At 42.8% G+C, this 20,134-nt stretch overlaps 2 protein-coding genes across 2 annotated transcripts; one reads left to right on the forward strand and one right to left on the reverse strand.

The window, feature by feature from the left end:
* Positions 1-936: 936 nt before the first annotated feature.
* On the forward strand, positions 937-5,317 carry LOC108091240 (inosine-5'-monophosphate dehydrogenase). The gene is made up of 6 exons (XM_017190351.2): positions 937-1,024; positions 1,175-1,507; positions 1,589-1,739; positions 1,996-2,647; positions 3,633-4,173; positions 4,514-5,317. The coding sequence occupies exons 2-6, from the start codon at positions 1,344-1,346 to the stop codon at positions 4,617-4,619; spliced, it is 1,614 nt and encodes a 537-aa protein (XP_017045840.1). The 5' UTR covers positions 937-1,024; positions 1,175-1,343; the 3' UTR covers positions 4,620-5,317.
* A 184-nt stretch (positions 5,318-5,501) lies between these two features.
* Positions 5,502-16,571, reverse strand: LOC108091254 (rabphilin-3A). Its single transcript, XM_017190369.2, has 5 exons — positions 16,393-16,571; positions 10,708-11,171; positions 8,034-8,914; positions 6,890-7,104; positions 5,502-6,737 (listed from the first exon to the last, which is right to left on the reverse strand). Exons 1-5 carry the CDS (start codon positions 16,467-16,469, stop codon positions 6,434-6,436), a joined length of 1,941 nt encoding a protein of 646 aa, XP_017045858.1. The 5' UTR covers positions 16,470-16,571; the 3' UTR covers positions 5,502-6,433.
* Positions 16,572-20,134: the final 3,563 nt, after the last annotated feature.

Consider the following 20,134-nt stretch of genomic DNA (forward strand, 5'->3'; position numbering starts at 1 on the left):
TGCAATGAGTGCGAGTGAAAAGGGGTGTTTTCTCGTGAGTGCGAAAGAAACCGGAATAGAGTGTGTTGTTTAACCCTTATGCCGTGCACGGGGCTAAAAATGGCCTTAGTCAATTACCCCACCAGCGGTTGTTGCCAAGTTCGTCCGTTAGAGGCCCCTTTTTTAACTTGGTTAACAGAAATTTTACTTGGGATAACGTTTTCTTAAATGGGTTAATTCTCTAAAAGAACCACGCGAACGATAATTATACTATGATAAAAAAAAAACTGCCCCGAACGGAAATATCTGTCCGCAGACGGCGATGAAAAATCGATGTTTAACGGCGACTATGGGCGTTTTGCCACCTCTAGCATTCAACATCGATATCCTTACGATAACTAAGCGGATACACCCTCCTAATATAGCGAAATCATACTTCTAAAACTGCGAATATATTTTCCTGTCTAGTGAAGACACCTACCAACTGTAGCGATACAGTCATTGTTAAGAAATTTACTTGAGAAAAATAAATAAATATGAAAAAAATAATTCTACAATTTTGAAATGGCGTATACAAATTACAAAAATGAATGGGTTCCAAAAGAATTAAATTCTTGTTCCTGATGAAGAAGGTTTCCGCCTTAAGGAGCAAGATTGGTTTTGGGGATCACACGAGTGTTCTGTATTAAGAAATACAGAATGTTATTATAGTGTACCTTACCGTCGACCGAGTTTATTCCTTATGTAAGTATGATCAACTATATTCACTGCCTCTGCTGTGTATTATTTTGTTAATTTAAATACGAAATGCTTCTAAACGTGTTTTTTTTCTAACGATCTTGTATTTAAAGTGGAAGCTAAGTTATGGCGCGCTTTAGTGTTGCAGCCCCGCGAACCCCCTATTAAGCCGCAGAGCGCCTCTTACACTCTGTGGCCAAATTTAGTGAGTTTTCAGTGGGGGGCCAAAGTGTATTTAAATGGCTGCCACACCAGCACACGAAATTTCACGAAACTCCAAGTGCACGTTTTTGGATCCAGCGGACTGGTAAGAGCCCCATAACCATGTGCTCGCTGGCACAGCGATGCGCATAGCCCAGCAATTAACCTTTCCTCCAAATCAATTGTCTTTCTCCGCCGTGCTTTCCCCCCATTTCGCCGCCTTCGTGTGCGTGCGCCTCTAATTGCGTCTCAAAAGCTCTCGGGGAACCTGTGTATCCACGTCCGAGAATCGGAAGAAGCAATAAGGCACTGCAACAGGAGGAGACTTTTTTGGGAACCGCCGGCGTTTATCTCTGACTGGCTTGTTTTCGCCAGCCAACCGTTGTTTGTCTGTTTGGCTGTTTTGGGTTGAACGCACGCGGAAAATGGAGAGCAAGCCGAAGGTGAATGGCTTTGTGGACGCGGCAGGAGCCGCCTCCTCCCAGGCAGGTGGTGACGCCAAGGCGAAGGGATCCCCGGTGGATGTGCAGCTGCAGGACGGCCTCAGCTGCGCCGAGCTGTTCCAGAACGGCGACGGACTGACCTACAAGTGAGTGTGCGGCTGTTTCATGAACGTTCCGATCGATTGCCATGTCATTACCCCTTCCGAAATCCCGTTGAAACCCCACAGCGACTTTCTCATATTACCCGGCTACATAGACTTCACCGCCGAGGAGGTCGACCTCAGTTCGCCGCTGACCAAGTCGCTGACGCTGCGAGCGCCGCTGGTTAGCTCGCCCATGGACACGGTAACCGAGTCGGAGATGGCCATCGCCATGGCGGTAAGTATCAGATGTGCTAGTCGCTCCAGTCCATGTACGGCACAGAACCGCTGGCGGGTTCGCCTGTGCCGTGCTAGCCTGTGGTTGTAACTCAACACTCTTATGCGCCTCTCTAACCGCCAATGATGTTTCTATTCAAAATGCCGCATCTCGCTCATGGATCTCATCGATCATGGACCATCGAACATCGACCATCGACCATCCAACTTCTAACACCTTCACACCACCACCACCACATTCGAAATCCCGCGCGCAGCTGTGTGGTGGCATTGGCATCATCCATCACAACTGCACGCCGGAGTACCAGGCGTTGGAGGTGCACAAGGTTAAGAAGTACAAGCACGGCTTCATGCGCGACCCCTCGGTGATGTCGCCCACGAACACGGTCGGTGATGTATTGGAGGCACGGCGCAAGAACGGCTTCACCGGCTATCCGGTGACGGCCAACGGCAAGCTGGGCGGCAAGCTGCTGGGCATGGTCACGTCGCGGGACATCGACTTCCGCGAGAACCAGCCGGAGGTGCTCCTGGCCGACATCATGACCACCGAGCTGATCACCGCGCCCAACGGCATCAACCTGCCCACGGCGAACGCCATCCTCGAGAAGAGCAAGATGGGCAAGCTGCCGATTGTCAACCAAGATGGCGAGCTGGTGGCCATGATCGCGCGAACGGATCTGAAGAAGGCCCGCTCCTACCCGAACGCCTCGAAGGACTCCAACAAGCAGCTCCTCGTCGGCGCCGCCATTGGAACGCGCGCGGAGGACAAGGCGCGACTGGCTCTCCTCGTGGCCAATGGAGTGGACGTCATCGTGCTGGATTCCTCACAGGGCAACTCCGTCTACCAAGTGGAGATGATCAAGTACATGAAGGAGACCTATCCCGAGCTCCAGGTCATCGGCGGCAACGGTGAGTATTCGGGAAGATTTTACTCTTCATTTTCGCATAATATGTTTTAGTTTTATATGAAGTTTTTGCCTTGTAAAGAACATTTTCAACCATTTTATATTTAGAATTGTATGCAAACTTTTGGGTTAGAACTTTACCCATTGCTCATTGTACAAAAATGTACAACTTTTCCGATTGTTACTTACGAACCTGTTTTTTCGATGAAATAGAATAAAAGAATAGATCATTATTGTTTTAAAGTTTTAACAAAAGTATTAGTAGGGTTTAAATTTTTTGGACTGAATAATTCTTCAAAGTAAGATGGATTTGTAAGAAGTTTTTGGGAAGAATAGTTCATCATTTGCTTATCCAACGTACACATATATATGTATTCCAAAATATTTAAATCTCCGGATTTCAAAAAGAAAAAGCAATTTTTAATGGTCAACAGCCTAATCAGTAATCAATTTGGCTATCTGTAAATTTTTTCATTGGAAAGTAAAAATAGAATACAAACAAATGTTTGTTAAGTTAGGTAAATACGCTTTTAAAGGTATTTTTGTAAACAAAAACAAATGGTGGAAACCCATATAAACTGGATCGTACATATGTATTATAAATTGACATAATTAAAACAAAAGTACACTCCCAAATACTTGAAGATAAAGTCCACAAATAATGTTTTGAAAGCAATTTAATTGCTTTATTATCTATTGCTATGTCAAATTACCTTGCGATCAAGTACATATAATTATGGCAATATCGAGCTCAACCATATTGTTATCTTTGATAAAACGAGATGATTATTGGGCGAACGAAGATAATTTTTCCTTGCAAATTTGCTTTCAGGAAGTCGTGGATACAGTAGTTCTTGTAAATAAAATAATAATGTAAATAAAATTATTATTATTAATTTATTTATTACCGAAGACTCTCCAAAGGAGGATTTTCTTGTGAATCTTTCTAATTCTATAAATTCATATTAATTATTTTTTGTATTCCCCAGTTGTTACCCGCGCCCAGGCCAAAAACCTCATCGAGGCCGGCGTGGATGGGCTGCGTGTGGGCATGGGCTCCGGCTCGATCTGCATCACCCAGGAGGTGATGGCCTGCGGCTGTCCGCAGGCGACGGCCGTCTACCAGGTGTCCACGTACGCCCGCCAGTTCGGAGTGCCGGTGATCGCCGACGGAGGCATCCAGTCGATCGGGCACATCGTGAAGGCTATTGCGTTGGGGGCGAGTGCCGTGATGATGGGCTCCCTGCTGGCCGGCACCTCGGAGGCGCCCGGCGAGTACTTCTTCTCCGACGGCGTCCGCCTGAAGAAGTACCGCGGCATGGGCTCCCTGGAGGCGATGGAGCGCGGCGACGCCAAGGGCGCTGCCATGTCGCGTTACTACCACAACGAGATGGACAAGATGAAGGTCGCCCAGGGCGTCAGCGGCAGCATCGTGGACAAGGGCAGTGTCCTGCGGTACCTGCCCTACCTGGAGTGCGGACTGCAGCACAGCTGTCAGGACATCGGCGCCAACTCCGTCAGCAAGTTGAGGTACTTAAGAGCTTGCCATTAATAAGTAATAAGGAGTCAAGTAAGAAAACTATTGTTGGTTAATGAGGAGTACAATCACAAGTACTGTATTCAATAGCAGACTCAGAAACAAATTAGAAACAAGGCAAATGAATCTGAAGAATGGGCCTTCTTGGTACTGCTCTGCAGGCAAATATAAATTGAAAAATTGGATGTTTGCCTGAGTTCTCAAAACTGTTCCATTCATAGGTTTTTGAGATCTATTCATCTTGAAAACCACTAGCTTTTCTTTACTATTTTAACTCTTCCTTTCTGATTAAGTTTTTTACACTGTTCCTTACCTTTTTTTATTTCTTCGCAGGGACATGATCTACAACGGCCAACTGCGCTTCATGAAGCGCACCCATTCCGCTCAGCTGGAGGGCAATGTCCACGGCCTCTTCAGTTACGAGAAGCGTCTCTTCTAACATACGACCTCGGCTGCGGCGGAGATGGGCAGCGGAGGAGGAGGAGGAGGAGGCGGAGGCTCGTCTGGCCCTGTCCAACGGCAGCAACACCATCAACAGCATCAGCATCAGCAGATGCAGCAGCAACATCAGCAGCTGCAGCTTCAGCAGCAGCAGGAGCAACAGCAGCAGCATCAGCATCGCCACCGACCACCTGGAGCAGGCAGCCTGCTCGACTACGCCCGCCTATTCGATCGCAAGTGAGAGGATTGAAGATTGGAGAGAACCAAACGCTCGGACAGCACACCCTTTCCCCCTGGAGTTTTGCCAGTGCTAGGTTAAGTCTCTCATTGGAATCGCGGATCACGATTCCGATATAGATTCCCCCGTTTTTTGGTGGCGCCGGAGGTTACCTCGAATCGCCCGCATATACATGTGTATACCCAATCCATTCTGTCTGGTTGGCAGAAACCTAATATTAAGTGTTTACAGGCGAACCGATCTGTATAGAAACTATGTAATCTTCATATATTTGCTACATATATCTTTACCTAAATCGAGCGCAACGCGTTTGTTGGCCGCTTACTTATTTGGCTCGCTATATGTACATAGATGTTAATCTCTATTTGTATAGTGTTGGATGTTTACTATTATAATGAAGCTCGCTTCAAGTTATAAACTCTGCCAAACTTATTAAATGTGAACTGAAACTAAACGAAGCGAAAGGGTTTTATTGATTATGCTGCCGACTTGGGAAGGGTTAAACCTTATCAGCAGGGTTGAATCTTATCAGCACACCAAATATTGTTAAGTTTTTTAGCTTTCCTATCAACTGTTGGCAATGGCCAACAGATATTCAATTTGTAGGACTTCAAAAGAAAGAAACAATAACTATTTTTTGAGAATATAGATGTATATATTTCGATATATTGAAGTACATAAGTTACGTTTAATTATAGATTGAATTTAGCAATGAATCGAAAAGATTTTGATGTTGGTTAACCCTTGGTAAGGACACTTAAACAAGCTATATACAGTGTACAAAAATGCCGTTAAGAGCCAAAGTATAGACATAGAAAAATGGGGGTTACGTACGAGAATTTTGGAAAGCAGTCACACAAACACACAGCGATTCTCGCGCTCTCTCGCTCTCTCTTTAGCTTGTTCTCGCTTACTCACACCCACTCAGGCTTATCAAAAATATATGTATATAATATATATGTATATATGTATGTATATGTTAATATATAATATGTGTATATTTGGAGCTAAAGCCTTATTTTCGCGACCTGATTTCTCTGCTTAGTTTCAGCGTAACTCCTTTCTTTTCTTTTTTTTTGCCCAGATCTGAGCTTGGAAAATCTGAGATATTTCCATTCCCATTGGTGTGATCTTGTATTTACCGCACCTAATATTATAAAGATCTACTACAATTTGGTGTTTAATGGGACTTGTAATCTTCAAGATGTTTCTATAAAAGGTATTGAATATTTTAAAAAGCTCGCTTTAAAGGGTTAATTTACTAGATACGTGGAACTACTTCTATGTCAACTATTTATTCGAATACTAAACTATGTAAAAAATGTGGAAAACAATTACAAGGTATATTTCCTGAAAGACTGTTTACAAGGGCAAATATTAAAACTATTGTGATTCATTTAAAATTCTATTGGATGTTTCGCAAGTGGGCGGAGAAATCAGTTCGCGAAAATATTTCTTACGGGGAGGAGCTCCAAGTCGGCTTAGATAAGTTCAAGCCGACCGGATTTCGGGGTGGATCGAGTTCGGTTCGGAGGGGCAGCGTTGGCGGGGCGGGGCGGGGCAGGGAGGGTTTCTCAGTGGGCGGGATTGTCGGGGGCGAGGCAATGCCACTTCTCGTGGAAGTGGTCCGGCAACCGGATGCAGTCGAGCCACTGCTGCAGGCGATCGCCCTTGCTCTGGGATCCCAGCTGCAGGCTGCCGAGGAAGTCGTTGCTCTTGCCCAGGTCCTTGTCCCAGACGGTCAGGATGAGCATCTCCTTGTTGAGGTCGTGCGGACTCGCCTCGAAGTAGAACTCCTCGTTGAAGATCGGGTTGAGCGTGCGCCACTTGACGCTGGTCTTGTGCTTCTTGTTCTTGTGCGCATCCGGCTTGAGTTGGCTAATTGAGAAGTAGGATAAAATTAGTAAAATTAGTTAGTTACTAGACAGAGAAATTAGAAATGCGTAATTTTCGATTCATAAAAAGAATCAATCGTTCAATCTTGTTTTGTAATCTAAAACTTAAACTTGTTTCCTTCCTGTAAAACTTACATTTTGACAAAGGGATCGGAGCTGCCGTTGTTGTCCATCGCCATCAGGTTGATGCACTGCTTCACGTTCACCACCAGAGCCCTTCTCTTGGTGTTGTAGCAGAGGGAGAGGAGCATCTTGCCGTTGGGCCAATTCTGGGCCATCTCCGCCGCGTTGCTGTACTGGTCCTCCACTCCCAAAGGAACCGAGATGCGGTACTGCGCGGTGCTGTGCACCTGCAATTGGATCGAATGCTTATTATTTGATTTAGGTTAACAGGGTTCGTCCACTAAAATATGCTTTACTCATAACAAATTTCTGCGCAATCTAATAAACTTTTCAGAGCAATGGATATTTCGAAGTAAATACAATTTTCTTTGAATAAAAGGTAGAGAACCAATTATACTCGTACAATACTCTTTCAGGTATTTTTAAAATTTTTTTTAAATTTGTTGTAATGTATTGTACAACATATGTTGTGCATCTCATTTAAGAATCTTTTTTTCGCTACAAATTGCATTATTTTTTAAAAATAAGTATGTTAAATCGAATCATTTTTTTTCAGTATCATTAGAATCAAAATATCTGAACGGGTTTAAAGGAAACCCTTATAAACAAGTAGTTTGTTTATTTGTTTCTTTATTCTTTTATTCCCCACAGACTTTCGTGTTCATTGAAAAGTTGTAGTTTAAATGTTTTGAAACCAATTTGCTTGTTGCTCGAACTGAAAAAGCTCAAAGTCAAAGAAAAGTAACCAACCGGAAAAGTACTTCGCTTTATAAAATTATGTTACCTTTGCGGCAAAACGTTTCTGTCTAAATTTGGTTGGTAGCAGGAAAGGCCGGAGGCTCTTTTAAGCAATTACGTTTCCTAAAGGATGGGAAGCTGTGCACTTAAAAAAACGACGTGACTGGAGTGCCAAGAACATATAATATATATTTAAATAAACTCTAAGATTTAAATATAGAAAATAAAATAGATTTATTGAAGTATTTTAAATAAGTATCAAATATAGTATAACTATGTGTAGTAAAAAGCGCGAAACACAAAATGAACTTTTAAAGGCTTGCCAAAATTCTCCGGTTCTTTTGATATTTAAATAATTTTTCCAAATAAAATGGATTTAAATGCAAGTAAACTGAGTTTTTCCCAAGTGTGCACTCACCGTGGAAAGGCAGACCTTGGCGGCGCCGAGGAAGTCGTGGCCGTACTTGTCGTCGTCGAAGAGGGCCACGTAGAGCAGCGAGTTGCCGAGCTCCTCGGGCTCCACGCCGACGAACTGCAGCGTCTCGTTGAACTCCGGGTTGCGGGTCTTGTGCACCGTCTTGGTGCGCTGCCACCGCGTGTACTTGGTGTGCGCCTCCGGGGTGATGATGTTCAGCTTGCAGTAGGGATCGGCCAGCCCGGCGGCGTCCATGGCCGGCAGATCGCGGGCCCGCACCATCGTGCAGTCGAGGCTGTGGAACGCCTCCCGGTAGCTAATGGCGATCTCCAGCCAACCGAGCAGGGGATCCCGGCAGTGCTGCTGGTGCTGCTGCTGCTGGAACTGCGATTGCGATTGCGACTGGGATTGGGATTGGGACTGAGATTGGGAGTTGCCGGAGTTACCGGAACCCGAACCTGATCCAGAACTATCGCTAATCGACCACGAGGAGCTGACCGATCCCCGGCGCAGGAAGCTGCTCTCCCGCCTCAGCTTCGACATGCTGACGCTGTCGTAGTCCGGACACTCCGATGGCCGCTGGCTCTGCTGGCGGCCAAAGAAGAAGGAGTTCGACAGCTTCCGCTCGCCTCCGTCGATGAAGCTGCGTATGGAGCCGTAGGCTCGCAGCCGAAAGCTGTCCTCCCGCTGCAGTCGAGTCGATGGTGCGCCCTTGGCCACGCCCCCGGCTCCGACGACGCCGCCCACGCCGGCGTCCACCTCGTCCTCCGGCTCGGAGTGTCCACTGCTGCTGGAACTGCTGTCGTTCACCCGGATCGTCAGCTTCTTCACGCGCGCCGGACGCGTCGGCGTCGCATGGCAACTTTGAACGGCCCGCGTGTCTCCTGCGAGGACAGAGACAAAGACAGCGATTAGCGATAGACGTCTATCGATGGGTTCTCGATTTTCCCGATAACAATTGCCTGTCAGTCGTATCGGTCTGGATTTGATGGGGCATTCGGACTGGAATGGGGGGGGGCATTACCTTTCCAACCGGCCAAGCCAAGGTGCAATTCCGATTCTTGGTTTCACGCGATAATAGCGATAGTCGTACAGTGATGATTTTCGATTATGACTGCGCTCTATCGCTAACGATAGCAATCGAAATACACTCATTTAAAACTGTTCAGCATAATATTTGGGGGAAATCCCTACAAACTGTTTTTATCGAATTCCGATTCACAGAATGCGATCTTTGCGATAAGCGATAAACTAGACAGATAACCGATTACAGCGATGGTACTACGATGATAATAGCGATAGTCGTTGATAGGTCGAAGCTTTGTTGTTGTGTTGCTCTAAATGAAAGATTATATCTATCGAAGACTGATGATTTTGAGCTGGAATGGTAGAAACATCAGTGGAATTCGAAACGAATTCTAGTGCCATTATTAATTTCAATGTCATTTTTATCGAACCGATTTGGAGATGGTATTGCTAAATGACTCTGAACAACTACACTTATTGGCTTTTAATTTCAACCCATCCGGGTGGAGGTTGTACTAATGGTTACCATAAAGAAGCGTCTATAACAATTTATTTGCAATTGGTCTATGGGAATGGAAACATTTCATGATGTTCCTGAAACGAGATTCGAAAACAATTGCTGCATTTAGCTGTTTTAAAAACGGTTGTGGGTTTCGTAATGTCTAACACATTCAGCATTCCACAAAAAAAGCACATGAAAAAACAATTTTTTGTGACTAAACATGATTAGGTATTTTAAGGTTTTACTTTATTATGATGACATCAAATATGCATACAATCCCTTGTTGAAAATAATTAAATACTACCAAAAAAAAAAAATGGATTGAACTCTGCCTATGATTACAATATCCGGACTTTAAGTTTGAAGTTTTCAGAGATGTTAAATCGATGACTGTGGCTTTTAAGCGGTTAAAAATTAATGAGGGCAATAAACAATTTCGCCGGAACATATATGCATATGTCGTGTGGCCTTAAACACTCGTGTCTGAAGTGCAATAAAATGTTTGACCTTGACTCTAGACAACCGTGAAAAATTCTGTGTGATGAATATGAGAATCGGCCATGAAAATGCTATTGGGGGGTTTTAGTTTTTGTTGTTCTTTGTTCTGCTTTTATATTGCAGAGGACTTGGACTTGTTCTTGAAGAGTGTTTTTCTGAAATTTGAATTAATTATTTGCGGTTTCATTTTGCTTTACCAAATAAACACCGCAATCTTCAGACGAGAATAACAAAATATATAACCTTTCCTTAGAAGCACGCAAAATCCATGAAGTCAAGCATGAGTAAAAAATGTGATATGCATGAGTTACTATGTAATACTACTTTAAGTCTTCTTTAAAAATGGTTTATGACAAAAAAATATTATATGTAATGTAATTTGCTTAGCTAGGAGAGTACGCAAGTGTATCTCAAGCATTTCGGTAATTGTGTTTGGTAAACTAATGGTATTGTCCTTAAATTACTGATGTCCCCGAAATGCCCTTCCAGCCGAACTAAAAGGAACGAGGGCAAAGGGTTTTCATTCCCGGCACGTCCAGTGTCTGCCATCATTTGCCTCCCATTCACGAGGCACCAGCACATCGCAACCCCATATCCGTACCCAAGCCCCCCGTTTTCTGTGCTCTGTGCCCTCGATTGGATGCCACCCACCTGCCATGGATCCTGGTCCCGGGTTCGGAATGGGCGTGGCACTGGCGCTGCGCGGCATATCGTACTTGGGCAGGCCCTTGAAGAACCACGCGCCGGACTTCTTCCACATCTCGCGCGTCTCGGAGCAGATGCGACAGAGCCAGATCTCGCGGGACCGCTCGCTGGTGTGGTAGCGGATGTTGATGTCCACGCTGCACTTGGTGCACACCGACTGGCGGCAGTCCTCGCAGAGGATGCGCTGCGGCCGCAGGATGCCGAACGTGTCGCCGCAGAGGCGACAGCAGTTGGGTCCCCGCTCCACCGCGTGCTGCTTGATCTTCTCCACCCGCTCCACCAGCCGGCCGACCCGCTGCCGCTCCGCCACCTCGATCTCCTCGTTGCGCCGGATCACCGAGATGATGGCCTCCTGCTCCTCCGGGCGCAGCGGCTCGCTGGTCTTCGAGCAGCTCCAGCCGGCCTTCAATCTGCACGGAAAAAGGGAATAATATATCGTGAAGGTTAATCGGCTTTTACACATTGGCCTCAATACGAATTACACTGTGTTAACATAGAGGTCAGCTTAAGTCATCAATCCCAGCACTTTTAATTGATATCAATGTGCAAAAGAGAATTCATAAAGTTAAGTAAGGAGTTAATATGTACAAGGTAAAACTTGTAGTATGCATAAGTTACTACTGAAAGTAAACTTTAAATGATATGTTTGCCAAACAAATTTAGAGATGTAATACTCTTTACGGCGAAACATATGAAGATTTCCAGTAAAGGGGGGAAAACGGTAATACATTTGAAAACCGTTTCCTTTTAAAACCATACCACATTTTCTGCAGAATGCTGTTTAGCAAAACTCTTAAGTGGCTCTAAGTCTCTAGTGATATCTGTGTATCCCTTTGGTAAAATGCAGTTCTCCTACGTAAGTGGAATATGTGCATAGTAAACTGTTCAGTGAGCCACAAAACTACGGTTTTCACTTTGTTTTGCATTATGCGTGTGCACCACAGAAATCCCTAGAGAGCGGCAAGTTCATCATTCATAGTGGTGGTCTAAGTGAATTGGCTTATATGCACTGTGAAACAGTAAAACCATCACTTATCCTAAAATGCCCGATGAAACCTTAAATAAATTTAAAATAAATTACAAGGGTCTAAACGAATACTGCGTGATATAACTATCTATAAATTACAAAGGATCAAACCTGAAACATACGCAGCATGCTTTTAGGCACAGTTTAAAAATGTTCTTAAACCTCTAGAGATTTTTTTACAACTACCAACTATAATAATAAACTGGTTTTGTTGCAGTTGGCTAGTTAAATATGTGCACAAGCACCCGTTCAACCAAATTAAACGTGGACATTGCAAATTTGATTCAATATCTGCCCAACTCATTTGTACCAATTATGATTTTAAACAATCAACGTATTACGCGTGGAATTCCATTATAAGTTAATTTGTGTGCGGCTAAATAGAATTGAAGGGGAAAGGGGTAATTATTAATGCGCCGCAAACTCCACGCAAATGTGTAAAAGGTGTAAAAGTGGGTGGCTCGGGATGAGTTCCTGCCTAATGAGCATCGTTAGTTGTGGGTCGCCTAATGCGGTTTCCATGTTGCCCGGCCACTTGGCCGAAAATTTCAGGTTCAAAGTTAATTAACTTGTTGTTGGTTGGCTCCCGAGCACTCGGTTCATTTCACCCATTACTTACACAGCGGAAGAGTCTGTGGAGAGCTAAATTTCGTCGGGAAAGGTCAAAACCATGGTTTCCGCTTCCCAATATTATTGGATTGCTTTTTAAGGATATTAGTACCTAATTATTTCACCAACCAATATGCCACTTAATATCCAAATGTTGTTGGGGGCTAAGTAAATGATTGAATGTTACATTTTTTCAGGTAGGGATAAGGTTTCCAATTAAATCAAAATATCGTCGTTTTACACGATACAAAGCTTTAAAAAAAATATGTATATATTACAATTTTATATAATTTACATCCGGAATCTAGTCTACGATGAATGCAAAAGCTGTTTTTGTATTTTCTACAGCATACTTTTAGACACCTTTTAAAGAGGTATCAAACCTCTAGAGATTTCTACGGTGCTCCGAATAATTAAGGTTGGATGCGACAAAGTTGAATGTCCTCGTGTATGAAAACTAAATACATTTTCAGAGCTAAGCGAATTAAACCGCACAGCATAATAGATGGCAACTTGTAAACTTTTAGCTGGCTTATTTGCATAGTTCCTGATTGTTTCGTTTCGGCTTTTTATGATTCAGCTTCGTTTTTTGTTTTTTTTTTTTTTTTTGAGAGAGCAACGAGCGTGTGCGTGTTGCCTTCATGCCGGGTTTATTGACTTCCCTTGTACGTATATATACATACATATATGCTTTATACGTATAATTGATTGTGAGGCCATGTGCGCTGGCTCCGCAGTTCGTGTGGGCTTGGTTTTGGGTGGTTTTTCGGTGGGCGGTTGCTTAAATGCCCTTGCAGGTTCCCTAACATAATAATTAAATTACAAACGCGGTTAGTGCTCTATCAACATTTGCCTCTGTGGCAACGAGGTTTCTCCGCATAAGCAAATAAATTGGGAGCCGCACTCCAGGCTCTCGAACTTTTGCCTGATCGCCGCACTTGAGTGACATTAACCCATGTCCCCAGGAACAGGGATAAAGTCCTGTTTGAGCCGAGCGCCCAAATTGATGGTTGGGCCGGAGTTTATTGTAACACAAAATCTGATTTCTCCCAACCGTCCTTCTGCGAAGCCCATTTCACGGAATCACTCCCAAATCACTTTTGCACGAAAGTTAACCATGAACTCAACTGCGATTGCTCGAAAGCATAAACCGTATCTGTCGCACAAAAACAATAAGAGAAAATAACTTTGCTCACACATGACTGCATGACAAAGTCAATTGTTTGCCTTAACGTGGCTTACACGGGCTGTAATCGTTCAAAGGATAAGCAGGCATTTTGTTATTAGGCTCGGAATTTACCTTGAAATGCCTTATTTTCGGAACGTAAATAATGGGGAAATAGCATTAGAATTTGTAATAAAAATAAAATACTTATATGGTCCTAATAAAAATTGATTAAAATTTGTAATGATTTTGTATATTTGATTGGTTCACAACAAAGTATTTTTCAAGTTCCTCTAAGTTTGTTTAAGCGGTTAAAAGTCATTCTGGTGCGTACCCGCCTCAACGCAAAGACCTTTAAATTTTAATTGAGAAGTTCGTGAACGAGAACAAAAATAAAAGTCATAATAATAAGAAGCCTCAAGTCACTCGATTTACAATTGTACTTGTGCTTCTTCAGTTCGCAAGTGAAATTAAATTCAGCGAAAAAAGGGCAGAGCGAAAGCAAATACAACGAGAAGCTTGACTTCCTTTAAAAAAAAGGAGGAAAAGAGCTTTGTGTTGGTGTGCTTCCGATTTAAATTCAATACATTGCAGCTTTATTATTATATTTGCGGGTAGAAGAAAAACTTTTTCCCTCAGTTGTGTCGGAGGTTCTTCGTCATGTGAGTCTTAGTTGCCTCTTTTTTAACAGTCCCTTGTTGGGGATTACCAAATAAATGTCGCCTCTGTTACTTTGCGGTTTGAGTTGAATTTAATAAAAGTCAAAGTGCTTGTCGTCAGATTTGGTGGCCTCGCAAAGATCGTCTCATTTGCATAGTTAAGCATGCCGAACTGGAAAACTGGAGCAATGGAGTGCGGAGGTGGCAGCATGGAGTTCAGAGTGCGGAGTGCGGAGTCTGGCATGTGGCCGCGATTTGAGTTTCACGTTAATTCTCCACTTGCGTTTCGGCCTCCTTCAGGCCTTCAGTGCTGCGCTGCGAATCTACGTGGTTGAGGGACTCCCTTGAGCTGTAATTTGAATTTCAAGTACGGGCCGCCCGGCGCTCCCCGCAACTCCCAGTCCCCGGAACACTTTGCTCTGACCACCCCGTCGCAACCCCCACTCGCTGGAAGAGTGAAAAGCTCTTTGTTTCTATGCTGCTGGGTATTGGAGTGCTTGCCAGCCAGCTAGGGTGGTCCTTGGTTTGACGAAAAAGGCTTGCTGGTATCTTAATCCTTTTTAACGGTGCTCTGCTGAGAGCAATCAATTGGAAAAATTATCTGTAATTCCCCTGTTTTTAGTATATATCGCTTATACGCACTGTTGCATTCACAAATGTTATTTTTTTATTTTTTTGTAGCGTTAAGTTTATCCGGAACTCAAGAACTTTATTTGAAAAGGATCAACTCGAGTTGGTATTGAGAAAAAAATTTACAAGAGAAACAAATACAAGAGAAACAGTGCGTATACGTATATACAAATCTACATGATTTATCAGAAATTATCACGTATACGCAATGTTACATTTTACATTTATTTTGTTTTACTGAATTACTCACTAATTACAATTTTTTCTTGACTTCTTTACTTTCAAAATTTTTGTTAACAAAGGTTTATTTTACTCAAGACAAAAAAATATATAATTTACGTTTCAGTAATACTCATACGCAGTGAGGTCTCTTTTTATTTCACCATTAACTGGAACCCCTCTAACAAAAACTAAGTAAGATGAAGGACAAAAATATTACTCATCCAAGTGATAAAAATATGATAAGGGACCCAATACGGTGCAGGTAAACTAACAAGTTTATGTTAAACATGTATATTTGTGAAATATTCAATTTATAAATATCTCTTGCATTTAGTTGTTCATTATATTATTATAAATTACATTATTTCGTTGGTGTGGGTCCACCCTAACCAGATTGTCTGTGTGCGTGAGTGCTTACAATGTAGCGGGCGAGCGGAAGTGTAAATTGCACACTTGAAACCTGCCAACCTTCACCTCTCCTCCTCTTCTTCTTCGCCCTCTCCCATAATTCGACCCCCCCTCATCACCCCGCTGACTCCCGCTGTGCGTGTCTGTGCATGTCTGTGTGCGGCGTTTTTGTATTTTTAATGCGCCCAAGTCGCATTTACAGTCAGCTGGGATTGATTTGAGTCGAGTTGGTTGGCCCGAAACAGTATGCTACACGAACATATGTTGGGGATATACTCGTTGGGCGTGTTTCACAAATCATGTAAATGGCCCGCGCCTTTTTCTCTTCTCTTTTCCCTTTTTAGCTCTCCGCCAATTGCAATAAATAAATGAAACCCTCAGCGAGGGGCAGTAACCGTAAAACTGGCTGGGATATCGTAAAAAAATTGAGCGTTATTAAAATTTAATTAGTCTGTCAGCATGCAACAATTATGATTAGAGTTCGCACAGAACACATGGTCACACGCGGCTTTCCTTGAACAGCTCAGGGACACTCTCTCTCTCTCTTCCCCTTCTCCTTCTCCCCCTCCCTCTCCACCGCTCTTCATCTGTTCTCGCAGCTGTGTGAGTGCGCACATGTATTTCATTTGATTAGGCTTTCGGCTAATCAGCCGCAACCACACGCACACAGACGCAAAGTTAATTAAATTATGGCCAAAGCTTTTGTCAAATTGTTGCTTTGTTTTTGTTTCTAACTCACAGACGCACACCGCAAAAAAATTCCACAAAAAAAAAACACAATCACAAGAACCGTTATCTGCTGCAGCTGCTGTGACGCACTCACACAAAAGCCAATTGTTGCATTTGTGGCATTGAAATTTGGAGGATAACGGGCAGAGTACAGCGTACACTGCAACTGCATTCGTACTTACTTGGCACGCAGGGCCAGTTGTCTGTCGCTCGGGCAGACGAACTTGTTGGCCGTATTGTTGCGATTCTGGAAGTCCATCTTCTCTTGTCACATTACATGTTTTTGTACAATGGCCAGCCGCCCGTTGAAACTCCAGTCCGCTCCACTTAACCGCTGGCCAGCTATTGTTATTCTTCGGGCCAACTGTTGTTTGTTGTTGGCGGCACGAAGCGGAGCGGTGCGAAACCAGGCGGTTGCGGATTGGATGCGGGGAAACACGTCCGAGTGCGTGAGCAGCTGGTGTGCGACTGACGCAACGCGGCCGAAAGGCGGACGGGCAAACAAGCCGCCTCTGCCGTTATCGCCACCGCCAGAGGTGGCAGTTTCGACATCGGCCAAGGATATTTAATCGAAGTTCAAGTGCAGCTTTTAAATAATTTGAAAATTGTCTCCATCTTCATCTCATCTATAGATTATATACAAATTCTTTTCAATTACCTGTTTCGAGCAACTAAAAAACTTTGGCTTTTCAAAGTAAACAGGATACCATTATTTCATTTTTTATGGTCTACTTCTGGGCAGTTGTAAAAACGTTTCCATGAAACCAACAGAAATGCCATTTTCGTAGAGCTTACACTAAGCTATATCTTATCGAATGGCAATTAACGATCGATTAGCGAATATCTAAAAAAAACGTTGATATCATCATTGTCTATTCCTACGAATTTGTTTTGTGCTTTCAAAAACTTTCATCGCTTTAAATAAAATAAATAAACTAACATAAACTCATTCTTAACAAAAACGAACTACAAAATGAATTTAAATTTCAGTATAACAATAATTGTCATAAGCTGTTTTTTAAATGCATATATGGAAAGGCAGAAATATATTATGTAATTTTTATTACTAGCGCTTTAATTTATGGTAATCATTTAAGTTTTATTTTATAGAGATTCAATTTCTATTGTGTGCACTCCAAAGTGCTCATATTTTACAACTGTTTATTATAAAATAGGTATTGAACTAGTTTTACTGCCTGGATAACAGTATTTTTAAATCACAGATCTAAATAAAGGGTTTTTTTAATCAGTTCAAAGCTCGTCAAGTTGATCGATACATGAGCCAAGCGAGACCATCCCTAGAAACAATCACCTTGGCTCCACAGCTCCCCTCGCCTGTTGCTCGGAGGAGTCGGATAACGGCCATATGGCCACGCGCAGGAAGATAGCAAAGTGTCGAGGAGCGAGGCGAAGTGGCTAGAATGGCTTGTACTGGAGCTTTGTCATATTTGCACGCTCACAGGCCGAAAGCAAAGCTCGTGGCCGCTGGCCTTCCATAACGTAAGGACAATGTTGTAATATTTTCTACTTTTAATAGCAAAAATGAACATATCCTCTTGCGTTATTTAGAATGCTTTAAAAAAAATAAACGCAAATAGGCAAAATTTATTACCTTACGGTATTAATACTTATTACGGAAACTCCTGATTAGAATATTATTAAAAAAATTTAGTTTTAATCAGGAAAAGTTAGAAAATTACAAAAAAAAAATAAACATTTTTATTTTTTCGAATTAAAAATTTGTAAAATTACTATCTTTTCCATTAACCCATGTTTATTTTTTTTATTTAAGTCCTTACCTCTATCTTTTTAAAAAGTGTTAATTGATGGCTTTTAAATAGCCAAGTGGCTGGTTCTGAGGAAGGCTTGGCTAGTTTTTCTCTCTCGCACTCTCAGGATTTTATCCCAGTCGAGTTCTCTCTCTCGCTTACTCGAAGCATAGTTTTATAGCATACTTTTGGTGGGGCTTTGGTCATGAAAAAAGCGCTACCTCAAGGCGGATTTGAACCCAGTAGCCGCCCAAAAAGAGTGCAGAATTCTATGCAGCCGAGTACCTGAATCCTGCGAGCTGGGAATGCCAGCCCTGCTACAGATAGAATTCTACACGAATTCTGTTTGCCCCGAGGCTCAAGGTCCGAGTGAAATGCCAACTCGTGACGGATGCTGAAGTGGTGTGGAGCAGGAGAAAGGTGAAAGTTTTACGACCGAAACGGAGGCTTTGCTCCACGCTTCGGTGAGGTGTATCCACTAATGTCAAAGGCGACAGGACTAGGCGATTGCCGTGCCACGCACGTACGTATCCTGCCTCCGACTCCGTGTCTGTGTCTGTCTGTCTACCCTTCTGTCTGTCTGTCTGTGTGTGTGGCTAGTGTGCATGTGGTCGAGGGGCCACGCCCCTACGCAGCATTCGCGCAGCCAAGTGGAATTTATGCGCTTTGCCGGTCAGCAAGGACTTCAAGTCCCCGCTGCTGGGTGTTCACTGTACTCTACCCCTTTATCTCTCAAACGGTGTGTCTATTTTAAATAAATGCTGACAGCCAAATGAAAATATTTAACGTACGTGCAATGTCCTGGGCCGCTGACATTTCGCACGCCTCGTCCTTTTCGTCTTTCTCTCTGTCTGTCTGTCTCTCCTTCTGTCTGTCTGTCTGTCTGTCTGTCTGCCTGTCCATCCTTGCAGGAGTGTGTTGAGTTGTGTTGTGTAGTGTTGACACTGTGTGACGGCTTTCGCCGTTTCGCCGCTGGCAGTTGTCATCGCTGTTTGCCTTCCTGCCAGTTGTTTTTGTTGTTTTTGTTGTTTCTGTTAGCCGTAACAGTTGACAGGATTAGGCATTCAAAGCGCGTCCACATCAACGCCACTACACCACCCCCTTATTTTTTCCTACCCTCCCCTGCATGCCTGCAGCGGCAATTGTCCTTCGAGCCGGATTCAAGGGGAAAGGGAGGGGAGGGCGGGGCAGCAGGACCGTAGCCATGGGCCAGTAGCTATTTGGCTTAATGAGTGCCAGCTTGATTTCGAGCTGTTAGCCAACTGTTGATAACGGATTTTCGTGCGATCTGCGTCCCCGGGCAATCAACGGATTCCGCCGTTTAACCCACTGCGATGTCCCTCTGCCAACCATTTAACTAGTATTATCCTTATTTTTCAGCTCCTATTCCCACTGCTGTTAACAGGTCCTTTCTTGTTCAGCACTTTCCTATCTTCATCTTAATGACTGTCGGTTTATATTGCAATGCCGGCGGGCAGAAAAAGAAAAGTGGTTACTCATTTAAACTTTTCAAACATGTAAACTTGAAAAACTAGGGTTTGAAAAATGTACATATATTTATTTATGTATAATATGTACAAGCAATTAATTAATAACTAAATGAAATACAAAAAAAAAATTTATATATTTAAAAAAAACTTTAATTTAATACCATTTTTTACTTATAAAAGAAGATAAATAATATAAATACAATAGTACCTATGTAATAGCTGGCTTTGATCTACTCTTAAGTTTGTGAACTAAACTGTATTTTAAGTGTTAGTTTATTCTTTATACGGAAAACTTTCAATAAACCTAACTAAAGTTTTCTATTGAAAGTCAAATTGGCTTGGAAATTATTTACAATAAGTTAAAAAAACGGAAACTGCGGCCTGCAGATGGATGTAAACATAAAAACATTGCGCTTATACCAAAATATAAACAAGTTGTTTTTGTTAAATATGTGCAATTTACTTGCATGCATAAGTTTTCACTGAATGAATGTTGAGTGCGAGGTATAAATCATTGATGAATAATGTATAGTATATATCAAAAGGGTTGGCATCTGCATTTTTTCAATTTCATTTTAAAGCACTAAAAATAGAACACCAAGCACTTTTTTCAGCGTTTCGATGAGTTCCCATTTCACGTTTCAAACTTGTAAATTATATAAATA

This window comes from Drosophila ficusphila, unplaced genomic scaffold, assembly GCF_018152265.1.
Source record: "Drosophila ficusphila isolate 14025-0441.05 unplaced genomic scaffold, ASM1815226v1 contig_198, whole genome shotgun sequence".
NCBI classification, from domain to species: Eukaryota; Metazoa; Arthropoda; class Insecta; order Diptera; family Drosophilidae; genus Drosophila; species Drosophila ficusphila.